We start from the raw sequence: 12,059 nt of genomic DNA on the forward strand, positions 1-12,059 counted from the left end.
ATTCACACACAAACACACATCCGCTCAGACAAGATAAAGCTGGTTGACCCTTTCCAGCTAGGTAGCAATAATGAGATGCTATGCATTATCACAGCAAGAAACCACAGCTCAGAGTGAACCTCAGCAAAATCTTCAGACACGATCAAATGGAAAGGCTTTTGCCATCAGTTTTTCATACACAGCAACAGTCACTAGTCTTTCACATGTGCTGGAAATCTGATCTCTTACTGTCAAGTACAGCCTAGAAGCATGTTGTGGTTACTGTGGTTCCTTTGATTTCTTTTCCTCTTCATTTCTTTGCTGATTATTTTAAAACATGCTTCTTTTGTAGGAACAGTCTTCTCTGTTTTCTAAGAAAAGTTGCAGCAGGAAATGTAGACGTACATAGAGTGCATTTGGAAAGTGTTCAGACCCCTTCACTTTTTTCAGACACTTTGCTTTCACAGTTTAAATTAAGCTCAGGTGCCTCCCATTTTGCTTGATCAACTTGGAGATGTTTCTACACCTTGATTAGAGTCCACCTGTGGCAAATTTGGTTTGCCACAGAACAACCTGAACTCTTCCTAGAGCTGGCCACCCTGTCAAACCCAGCAATCGGAGGAGAAGGACTTTGGTAAGTGACCAGGAACCCAATGGTCACTCTGCCAGAAGCCAGTGATGAAAGCCTCTCCTCAGTGAAAGTTCGCAAAAAAAAAGCCCCTAAAGGACTGTGAGAAACAAGATTCTCTGGTCTGATGAAACCAAGATTGTTTCAAGTTTGGCGTCAATTCTAAGCGTCATGTCCGGAGGAAACCAGGCACTGCTCATCACCTGCCTAGTACCATCCCAATGGTGAAGCATGGTGTGGCAGCATCATGCTGTGGGGGTGTTTTTCGGCAGCAGGAACTGGGAGACTGGTCAGGGTTGAGGGAATGGAACAAAATACAGAGATATCCTTATTGATAACCTGATCCAGAGTTCTCAGGACCCCGTGAATGGGCCGAAGGTTCACCTTCCAACAGGACAATAACCTCAAAGACACGGCCAATACAATGAAGGAGTGGCTTAGGAACAACTCTGTGAATGTCCGTGAGTGGCCCAGTCAGAGCCCTTTCCTTTTTGATAAATTTGCAACATGTTCTAAAAATTTTTTTTCGCTCCATCATTATGGGGTATTGAATGTAGACTGATGAGCGAAAAAATGAATTTAAATGACTTTAGCAAAAAGACAAGGGGTCTGATGGCTTTCTGAATGCGCTGTACATACACATTATATCTGTCAATGAGCAATAATTTGAAATGGACTTCTCAGTATGCTAATCGGTGCCCAATGATAGTGACAATAATTGTGTTTCCAGCTATTTTGTCACGTGTGTTTTTGCAAATGTAACCTATTATGGTCATTTCCATATTCTTGAAGTACCGAAAGTGCTACTTGTCGCGCGATGTTGACATATTTTGAGTGGTGACTTCTGTTTGTGTTATTGGTGTTGTGAAATATCACTTTGTCACAGACTTGGTCAGCGTTTTTCCAATGAAAGAGACAGGCAAGATGAGAGGAAGAGGGTGAGATTTTTTCTTCTTTCTTTTTTTCTATTCAGAGTGGCTGTTATTGCACTGTTGCTATGTTTACTATATATGTATTATTTTGAGATATTGGGTAATTGGGTATTTCAAGATGTGAATCATGCTAAGGAGGGCCTTGTGTTGTTATCAAATAAAATCTAAGATTCAGCTCTAGATAGAGGCAGTGGGGTTTGAACCCAAGACCCCCTTGCTGTGAAGATTTGTGATATCTTAGCTGTTGAGGGGAAAGTGCTATGACATGGTAGATCCATATTTTAGGTATTGAAAGCAACCTTTTTCGACCATTAATTGAGATCATTCAAAACACTAATGACTCATTTTGGACTACAATGGAACTGTGCAAGAGCCAGTAAAGTGTGCCTGTTCTTAGTATTCATGATAATACTAATGACAATGATTCTCCATTTTTTTCTCACCCAGCCTCGAAACCATTGCTCTCTGAACACAGGCATCGAGTCATTACATAACAACCAGACATGATCTTAACCACTAAAGAGACAGGCAATTCAAAACGGTAACGCTTGTTTTTGAGGATGCTGACGTCTGAATCAACACTTAAACTCTTAAAGAGGTGGACACAACTCTGATTAACATAATTCATCCTCAAGGAAACAGTTATTAACATTGGTCAGAATAAAATGGCCGCGCTCCATCTGACAAATGTTATGAATGATACCTTTGCATAAGGTGCTGTCATTGCTGTAATGATACTATTCAGATCATCCCGCACTGACTAAAGAAGTGACTGGTGAATTGTCTTATGAGTAGTTTCAGTGAAGAGACCTGAGTCAAGTCAGGAGTCAGTCAAGTCTGGAACCTTACAGACACTTGTGTTACTTCGCTGTCACAGTAATGCATGTACGTATATTCAAATGTTAATACAAAATGCAGAGCACGTCAGTGTGGCATTTTTGTCAAAAAGATTCTTTTATTACTCACCTATCAGTGTACTGTTTTCAGCTAATGAATTAAACTGCTAAAAGCAGTTACACCCTTTGGCTCAGTTGGTACGAAGAAAGTGACATATCAGCACTTAGGCATTTTTAATGCAGGGCTGCTCTGTTTTATCCTGTGTGTTACTTCTGTTTTATATGTATCCCTGTGTGACTAAGTGAGATTGCTTTTGCATGTGTGTGAGTGCATGTGCAAGTGTGCATATGCCATGAAGGTGAGGCTTGCTACTTACAGTTACGGTAAGTTACGATACAGCAAGGCTTCTGCTGGTAAGTGACAGCTTTGTATATGGGTCACGTTTGAGGTTAGTGCATCAGCCGACTGAGTTTACAATCTCGTGGTTCCCCACATATAGAATGCAGCTCTGCAGGATGTGATGTATACAGTGCTCCGCCAGTTACCCACTCCCAATAAATGGCACATGATAGCAGCTGTATCATCTTGTGAAATGAAATCAAAGGAGGCATGCATTATTAGTAAGCCATTTATTCTTTTTGAACGATAAAACATTTTTCATAATAAATAATGAAAACATAAATAAATAAAATTTAAAAAAGGTTAGACGTGACATTTTTGACTCAATATGGTCCAGATACCTGTCCACAGGACAAAATAATTATCAGAAGTCTGAGAAGCCTGAGATGAACAATGACAAATTTTGATTAGGGTCAGCATGTTTTCAGACAGAGGCCACTATGTTTCTGTGCCGTTTGGAGGCCAAATACATCTCAATGTAGTTAAACAGCAAATCCAACTCGCCCATGGCCTTATATAGACCTTTACTCTCCATCTGTGGACAAACATATGTTCCAGTTAATTAAAATGTTATGTCAAAATACAAGCACACATATATGTATACTGAAAAATTTTCAACACATTTATACAAATAAAGATGAATCTTGACACTCACCTGTGTGTAAGTTGAGTTTAGATTTTTGATGTCAAATTGTTTCTTGCATGAGAAGTAGTTTTTCTGTAAGAGGAAGAATATAAAGATGATGTTACCACAGGGGTTACAAGCTTTCTTTAAATCGTCATGCCCTGTAATTACCGCCCCAGACAGTAGCTGTATGCAGCATGAGAGGCAAACACTAGAGCAGCCTTCCTCTCTCTCCCCCTTTTGCAAGAGCTGGATGATGCACAGTGCACGCTGCTGCAGTTTAGGAATCACTGACTAATGCAACATGATCTGTCCTGTGAGCCACCACTGTAACTCTTCCCCTTTCTGGCATAGTCAGCTATTTGTCTCATGTCAAAAAAAAAAAAAAAAAAATGCTGGGGAATGTTTTGACCGTGTCTGGATGCAGTCCAAATCATGAAGGTGTTTTTTAATGGTTTTGACAAGAGGTCAAGAGTTGCATCTGTCTACCGATGACATGTTTTCCTGAAAGGCTCAGTATCCTCCAGGAGCAGCATGTTACGTTGTCAGTGCCGCGACTTCATATTTCTAACGATCCACCTTAATTCTGGCGCTCACTAAATCACCGACCACATCGCAGCGACTCTGCACAAACGCGCCGCTGCGCAGACACCGGAGCCTCCGGCAGCGCGCCCTCGGTGCTATTTACATCTTTATTCCCCTGGAGGTGTAACACGTGTGTCGGCTACTCACACATTTGGTGACATCACTCTTGAGTTGGTCGAAGATCTGCTGTATGGACTCCATGTGAGGCTTCAGGTCCATGGTGTCCCCCGTCACCTCGGCCATGGCCGTGGGCAGCACCGTGCTCAGGTAAAAGTCCAGCAAGCTGTTCATAGCGTGGCAGGCGAACGGGCTCTGGTGGGGGAGGAAGACATCAGCCGGGTTATATAACGCCGTTCAACTCTTTACTGGGGTACACGATGCTTGCCTTGTCGGTGATTTTAGGCTATGTGTATTTCCTGGTTTAATTCAAGGAGTAGTAGTTTTTTCTTTTTAACCGCAATTAATGAACTTCGTGGAGAGTTTATACAGAAACTTACTTTAAAAGAGTCCTCGACGCTCTGGTCTAGCAGCGTTGTGTCCATGTCATTGTTTGCCTCCTGAAAGCAGAAAAAGCTTGAGCTCAATGACTGTCAGCTGTCGCTGCTGAGAGGGTACAGCATCACCTGGAGACTGACAGGACACCTGGCCACAGGAGTGGCGGGGGTCTGTCCAGATGACGTTGCACTATCTGTCAAGGTACTTGCAGAGTAAATGCTGTGTTTGTACTCACATAGAAGTCTCTGATCTGTGAATAGTCCTCTCTGAGTTTCTTGAGCCTGACAGGGAATCCCTCCACAAAACGACAGCACTGGTTATTACAAAGCGGACTGGACCAGGCAGTGCTGAGGAGAGACAAGAGAGCCAGGACGGGCAGGAGGAGAGACCGAGGAGTCATGCTGGCGATCAAGCTGCTGGAGTCTTCTGTCTGGAGAGAAGTGGGCCCACTGGAGTTCAGATGCTGCTGGCTTGATGGAGTCAGTGGACGAAGTTTTCTGACTCGGCAGGAAAAATATTCTTGGTATGATCTTGCTCAAGAGATGACAAGAGGTAAGTGCATATATTTTGGGCTCATCTGGTGTCTTCATTTATAGCTAAAATTGGCTATAAAGATGGGGGTGGAGACTGACTGGAAGAGAAACGGTTAAACATAGGCCTACTTCATACATTACATGCAAGGGAAAATTTTTTTCTCAATCATACATTACACATGGGTTTGTCCTCCAATGAGACAGGCTGGTACTACTGATCATTATTGATCATGATCAAGGAAAGAAAAAATCTGACAAAGCACTTATGGAATTTTGAGATGGCATCATTGCATTGTGTAATTACTTATACACACACACACACACACACACACACAGGCCTATATATATATATATATATATATATATATATATATATATATATATATAAAAAAATGTAGATATATATATGTAGATAGATAGATAAATATATCAACCTGTCTCATGGGAGGAGTATATGATATGATATTATATTAATCAATTATACTACTATTTTCATAATCATTACTATTATTAGTAGACTATAGTAGCATTGTCTTTATACCCTAAACTAGCACTGGCATGGAACCTGGAAAAAAATGTTTTTAAAATTACATAAAAAGCAGTAAATCTTATTATATTATTCCATGCACTCTCACAATAACAGAGGAAATAGTGCCACACACGCAGAAGTGCAATATTAAGTTGTGGTTAAAATTTGATGACGCTGTGGATTCCCGCTGTATGTAAGACATACGTAATAAAACTGCAAACAGCTGACTTTGATGTAAGTCACAGTAGTCATGGTATTCTCTCTAGAGATTCCATTATCTTTGTGACAGAGCAAATAGTTAATGAAATGTGCATATTTATTTTTAACCTAATATCTATATCTACTGTATATCTATATTTATATATATACAGATGGGTGACAAATCCCATCCCTCCAGTGGAGTTCCACTTGTAGAATCAATGTCAATGCATTGAAGCTATTCTGGTGGCACGAGGTGGCCCTGCACCTTACTGAGACACTTTATGTTGGTTTTCCTTCAAATATATATTCATCTCTATGTGACATATAGATAAGAAGAAATCTCATAGAGAAGTGTTGTAGGACTCCTTGTGGTGGCAACATAAGGGGTATTTTCCCATCAGAGCAGTACTTTTTCTGTTGTACGCAATGTCCACTTCCATGCATACTACATCTTGCTCTGTGTAGTTTACATATTTATGTTGGGCAATATTGGTATTTTGGAAAATACTGTAGGGATTATTGCTTCACAGTGGTTCAGGTTAAAGTTCATTTACTGGTTGAAGCTTGTTTCACAAAATTGAATAAATAAATGGCACAGTGCACCAAAACTAGAAGTAGAGGTTTAACCCTAACTGTACTTTTCATTACATCTGTGACCGACTGTCTGCAGATTTGAGAATTCAGTCACAAATATAACCAAATGTTAAAAGTCAATAGCAGTGTCTCTGCAGCCAGTTAGCCTTAAGGAAACTCTTTAAATCTTAAAGGTGTATCAGAGCTGCCATTAGCTTGCATCAGTAATGATCCAAACATTTTTATATGTTTTTATATTATTATTATTGGTCAAGAGAAGCCAAAACATAAGGAATGCAAATAAGTGAGGTAGATGAACAGAAATGAGTCTACATCCAAGATGATTTTTCATTTGCTGCTGGAAAAGGTTGTTGCCAAGCAGCTTACAGCAGTCTTGGGAACACATAAACTGTTTACATTTAAACAGAAACAGCTCTTCTGAAAGTTACCATGGAACTTATTATGGCTGCAGATAATGGGAAATGCTCATTATCGGTGTTACTTGACCTTAGCTCTGCTACTGATACTGCTGACCATAGCATTTTATTTAATAGGCTAAACCAGCAAATGAGTATCTGTGGGAAGTTTTCTTATCCTATTTTGCTCATAGGAGTTTTTCAGTCACTGTGGGTCAGTACATGTCTGACACAAAGTCTCTGTCATGCTGTGTCCCACAATGTTCTGTTCTGGGCCCTTTGCTGTCCTCATTATATACTGTATGCTGCTTCTAGGACAGATTATTAGGCATTTTAGTGGCATCTCTTATCACTTTTATGCCGATGATGTCCAACTGTACGTCTCTTTTAAACCTGATGAGAGTAACCAATTGTCCTTCTTAAACGAATGTTTGGATGCCATAAAGACTTTGATGGCTCACAACTGCGTCCAATGAAATGCAAATAAGACTGAAGCTCTTATAATTGCTCCTGAAAATGTAACCTTAAATATCAAACAGGATATGAGGTTGTTTAGTGGTTCAGTGTAACCTTAGAAATTTAGGTGTCGCTTTCAGCCTGTCTCTGTCACTTGATAATCATGTCAGCCAGCTTACGCACTCATGTTTTTTCTATTTGAGGAAATTAGGATCTATTGTGGTAGATTATTGTAATGTTCTTTTTATCTATCTGAATCAAACTTCTTTGAACCAAAGATCCGAACTGTCCAGAATGTAGCTGTCCGGCTTTTAACCAGAAATAACAAGAGATCACACATAACACCAGTTTCTCCTTTTATCCTTCACTGGCTTCCAATCAAACTATGGAATGTTCTCTGTCTATCCTTGTGATCCATATACTCCTGTGATGTCTTCTCAAAGGAGCTGAAAACATTTCTCCTCAGACAGGCTTTTTGATCGGTCTATACCTCCTCCTTTGTGTTTTATTGCTGTGTATTTATTGTTTTCCTTTAAACTTTTGCATTTTTTTTACGATGTAAAGCACTTTGTGATTTTTTTTTAATCTGTGAAAGGTGCTATATGAATAAACTTACTAACTTACATTTTCATTTCTCCTTCATTTTACCAGCTAAAAGTCTCGTTAAGACTAAAATCTCTTTTTCAAGAGAGACCTGGCCTAGAGGGCACCTTTAAAACCTTGTTAAAGCATTAAATATAAACAACATAAACAGGCAAGACAAGTGTCCCACTCTTAAAAATGGTTTGCAAACTGAAACAAAGGGAGATGGTGACAGTTTGGGATTGAGAGAAGAAAGGCGCCGGGAATAAGACGCTGAATTAGTTCCGAGAGAATTCTGTCAATTGCGAAATTCATGTAACACTGGACAAAAAGAACTGCAACAATATGCAGAAAATGAGGTTATTAAAGACACACATGCAAATTACAGCAGACAAAGAATGGTGGCTTGTACACTAGTGGGTTCAAATAAAGTAGATGTTATTCTGTACATTGCTCAAAATGCAAGGATGAGAAAACAAACTTGTTACAGATTGTCATGATAATGACAGTAGTCTTTTTTCCTGCATGCAACATATGCATTTAAATATATTTTATATATACATATGAAAGTCCATATGAGAAATTAAGTTGAGTCAGCAGTAACCTGTTTATGGGAAACCCCTCTTACTTTGGTGCTCAGTGTGCATGTGTTTGTGTGTGTGTGTGTGTGCAGTGTGTAAGAGAGAGAAAGAGAGTAGCATATATGTCTATTCTCTGCATTGAGCTGTGTGATTTCATGATTTTGTGTGGTTGCAGATGCATAATAGATGCTTCAAGTCTGCTGGTATTTCAGTTGTGGGTTTGTTTATGTGTGTGTGAAAGAGAGCCTGAGTCTGCTATTGTGTCATATCGTTTTTTCATTAAATAGCCTACTCATTTTTAGCTGTTAGTCATAGTGCGTCTTCCTCACCCACAAACCCAGAGTACAAGAAGTGACCAGAGAAACTGCTGAGTGATAAAACCAACGTCACACAACGCCAACCTTAGACAGTTGTTTGTATGAATATTTCAGTGTAGCAATGTGTATGGTATTACTAATCTAGTCTATCATGAGATATTCATTTATTTAAGTTACTTCCTGGTTTCCAAAAAGTCGTAAACATCACATGACAGTTTAATTTAGCTACATTTCTCAAACTCTATTTGCATTTCTCATTTTATCACACCACCAATGTGACAAAAGAGTAAACTGTAAAAGAAAATGGTGAATTTCACTGAATGGCACTAACACTTTGCAAAGTGTAGAATTCTGATAGTATGATAAACAAGCGTGTGTTTGATTGGTCTATTTTTCTTCTCTGTGTGTGTGCTTTTCTGAAGCAAAAATTATTACTATTATTATCAGCTCTGCCAGGAAACATTGGGCCTCTCCATCCCCATTCGCACTGCCTCTTCGAACTGGGGGCAAAGCTGAATCAGTCAAACCTTATCTTACACGTTTCACTTTCTGTCGCCCGATCTGGAGATCAGGTGTGGTGAGGTGTTAACTCGGTTTCTGATGACGTTACTAACCAGTGCTCCGAATCTGTCAGCGATAACTGCAGTATAACCTGAAACCTGACTGCTTATATCATATCCAGTTGAGTCAGCCCCCGTTTGGGACATGAACTACAGTGGAACACCGATTACATTGAATTGAAATTACAGACAGACAAAAATTTGATGTGGATGCTAGTTGCTGTGAATCTCTCGTACGTTGCAAACCAGATAAGCTGCATGACTGACTGCTGTTATGCCTTTACATTTCCTCCACCTTACGTGTCAAATTTTCTATGTTCGTACGTGCCTGTTTGTGCCTGCATAGCATGCAACTGTCACCTTTAGAAGAAACTGATCAGTCTTTACATATAGATTCACCACATTCCTCTTTCACTTTCACACCTGTCGTCTTTTTGTTGCCGTGTGTTACAGTTGGTTTTTGTGCCTGTAACATTGTATCCTTCACAGGTCTGTTTCTGTTATTGTTTATGTTGAGAGGCTTTTGCTATGTGAACATAAATAATAGTAATAAAATATGTGTGTGCTAGTGTTTTAGAGTGAAAAAAAAGAGGAAAGTATCCCATCAAACCACTGACTTACATATTAGCAGATGCTGCGAAAAATTGTATGACAGCTGACATTTAGGTGGGCGGATCCCCTTTGTCAGGATTATGCAGAAAAGAAAAGGCAACATTCTTGGAGTTTCATCTGTGTTTCTTGTGAATGACTGACAGAGACCTCTGTGGACTTCACACTAATTCTTTAGTCATTTAACCTTTCTCCAAGTTCACCCATCATGGTGCACATGAGTTGTACTCTGATGGCATGTTTCCTACCTCAGCCTGTGGATCTTAACAATTGTGTATCCGTGGTATAACTCTCAGTATAACTGGGATGGAAATGGGCAAATGTGAAACATGGCATGCAAATGTGACCTTAAATACGTACTAAAAAAAGATAACAGGAGACTTCCCCTGAAACCTTATCGTTTCTGCAGAGCTGAGCCAGCAGTGTTGCATTAATATATTGCTGTAACCTAAAACTAAAGTAGCCCCTTCCTCTGCTGACCAAGTCTCTTTTTGGGTGGAGTTGAAACTTTGAAGTTACACAACGGTCAGATTTAATCCGCCTACTGCTTTTCTGTTCAATCAGGGATTGAGAAACGCCAGTGTGATGCTTTAATAAGTATGACACTTTATTCTCCATTTTGTTTTTTATGTGTTTGGGTACAAGTGCGTAAGCACATGCGTGCATTTGGCCATTCGCATATCTGCCGGGGATGGTGTTAACCGCACTTATGTAAGCACTGCTCATTATGACAGCTCATATTTTCCCATGGTGTTTAAACGTCTAAATGCTGCATCAGTGAAAGTAAAAATTACACATTTTCTCAATGCAATTTAAATGGTGAATCACAGTTTCATTGATTTTAATATTCATATGTTAATTTGGTGTCAGTCTGCTGATGCTCAGATATGGAGCCATGTAGAACCTGAAATGAGTGAAGACATGAAAAGAGGACCCTCAAGTAACACTCATCCAATCAGCATGCTGCTGCTGCAGATTACAATGTTAGCTGTGTTACATCTGCGCAGCTGTGGTGGAGCAAAACACTGTGTTGTCACTGATCATGTTATTGTGAGTAGGTTATTAAGTGTGTTTGGTTACTGGAAGTGTGAGTACATGTGTTTGTGTGACAAATGATTTAGCCATCAGCAATTAGTATATTATATTACCAATTCATCACCAAATTCCCCCTCAAAAATAACATGGTCAAAATAACATCATCTTTTTAAATGGCCTTCAGGCAGGTTTTCTTTACAAATATACTAAAAAGTTATGTTGTCATTTGATCTTCAGGAATATGTTGTGTCAAATCTGAATATTTACAAGATGTATAATACATAGTCCAGAACACTCACTTGATGGTTTTTGTTGGTTTAGGTCAAATGTTTTTCTTTTACATATATTTTTTGAGTGATACATGGTATAACTAAAATATCAAAATATTCTGTCTGAATAATCAGATTTTTAGCATTTGTAACCCATGGGCTTTTTACTCTAGTGCCACCCTCAGGGTTAGAACACTAATGGATTGGACTTCATTAATCAGCCCTAACTGTTTGCACACAAGTGGACTGTCATGAGAAAAGCGAATTGACTTGCTCCTGGGGCTTGTTTCTTAGCATGCGCTGCAGTTCACTGTGAGAATGCGGGGCATGAAAACACATCAATGTACAGTATAGTGAGTGGTTAACAAATGCTATTGTTTACTAGTGGTTATTAAGTAGTAAGTACATACCTTGATGACTTCAGAATGCAAGAAGTCAGTTGTTCTTTGGGAATGCAATCTTAATGTAGAAACGCAGCAGCAGATGCAAGAAGCTGCGTGTGTGACCCCTCTGTTGGTGAGATCACAGTAAGTCTAACGCTCATATTGCATACTCATATACTGCTTATATATCTATGAACAGTCTTATGTCTTAGCAGAGAAATATTCAAGAAATCGAAGCAAGTGTGGTTGGAGATCACATTGTCATCACTACAGGGTATGAACAACACAAGGACTCACCTGAACATCTTTTATCAGCGATGTATGCAGAGGTTTCACTCTGACCTCTCCTGCTACCTGTCACGTGAAGACCACAAAGAAACCAGCAGAAATAAATGGCAGACTAACACACCACCTTATTTATTTAAATGATCTGTCACATTGGCATGCACCCATTTTCTAGGAGGGGGTATGCTGTAGTCGAGCCACAGAGTGAATTTCTTTCTCTCTCTGCCATTAAAGACATGCTACTCTTGAA

At 39.5% G+C, this 12,059-nt stretch overlaps 1 protein-coding gene and 1 long non-coding RNA gene across 3 annotated transcripts; one reads left to right on the forward strand and one right to left on the reverse strand.

Annotated features, from left to right (window-relative positions):
- Positions 1-3,175: 3,175 nt before the first annotated feature.
- il10 (interleukin 10) lies at positions 3,176-4,880 on the reverse strand. The gene is made up of 5 exons (XM_071494904.1): positions 4,716-4,880; positions 4,483-4,542; positions 4,133-4,297; positions 3,431-3,493; positions 3,176-3,310 (listed from the first exon to the last, which is right to left on the reverse strand). Exons 1-5 carry the CDS (start codon positions 4,878-4,880, stop codon positions 3,200-3,202), a joined length of 564 nt encoding a protein of 187 aa, XP_071351005.1. The 3' UTR covers positions 3,176-3,199.
- Positions 4,115-12,059, forward strand: LOC139630995 (uncharacterized). 2 transcript variants are annotated; one of them, XR_011693259.1, is made up of 3 exons: positions 4,115-4,252; positions 4,553-4,681; positions 4,792-12,059. It is a non-coding gene; the product is annotated as an uncharacterized lncRNA (long non-coding RNA). The 2 variants fall into 2 exon arrangements; XR_011693258.1 differs by lacking the exon at positions 4,115-4,252 and having other exon boundaries at positions 4,304-4,681.

Source organism: Trachinotus anak, unplaced genomic scaffold, assembly GCF_046630095.1.
Source record: "Trachinotus anak isolate AG129_WGS33_773 ecotype Australia unplaced genomic scaffold, CSIRO_AGI_Tana_v1 ptg000013l, whole genome shotgun sequence".
In the NCBI taxonomy this organism is placed as follows: domain Eukaryota; kingdom Metazoa; phylum Chordata; class Actinopteri; order Carangiformes; family Carangidae; genus Trachinotus; species Trachinotus anak.

Coding starts and splice junctions, on each gene's coding strand:
- il10 (XM_071494904.1), bottom strand. CDS start 4,880: ATGACTCCTCGGTCTCTCCTCCTGCCCGTCCTGGCTCTCTTGTCTCTC. Junction 4,543..4,715: donor CACAGATCAGAGACTTCTAT/GTGAGTACAAAC, acceptor TTCTGCTTTCAG/GAGGCAAACAATGACATGGA. Junction 4,298..4,482: donor GCGTCGAGGACTCTTTTAAA/GTAAGTTTCTGT, acceptor CTCCCCCACCAG/AGCCCGTTCGCCTGCCACGC.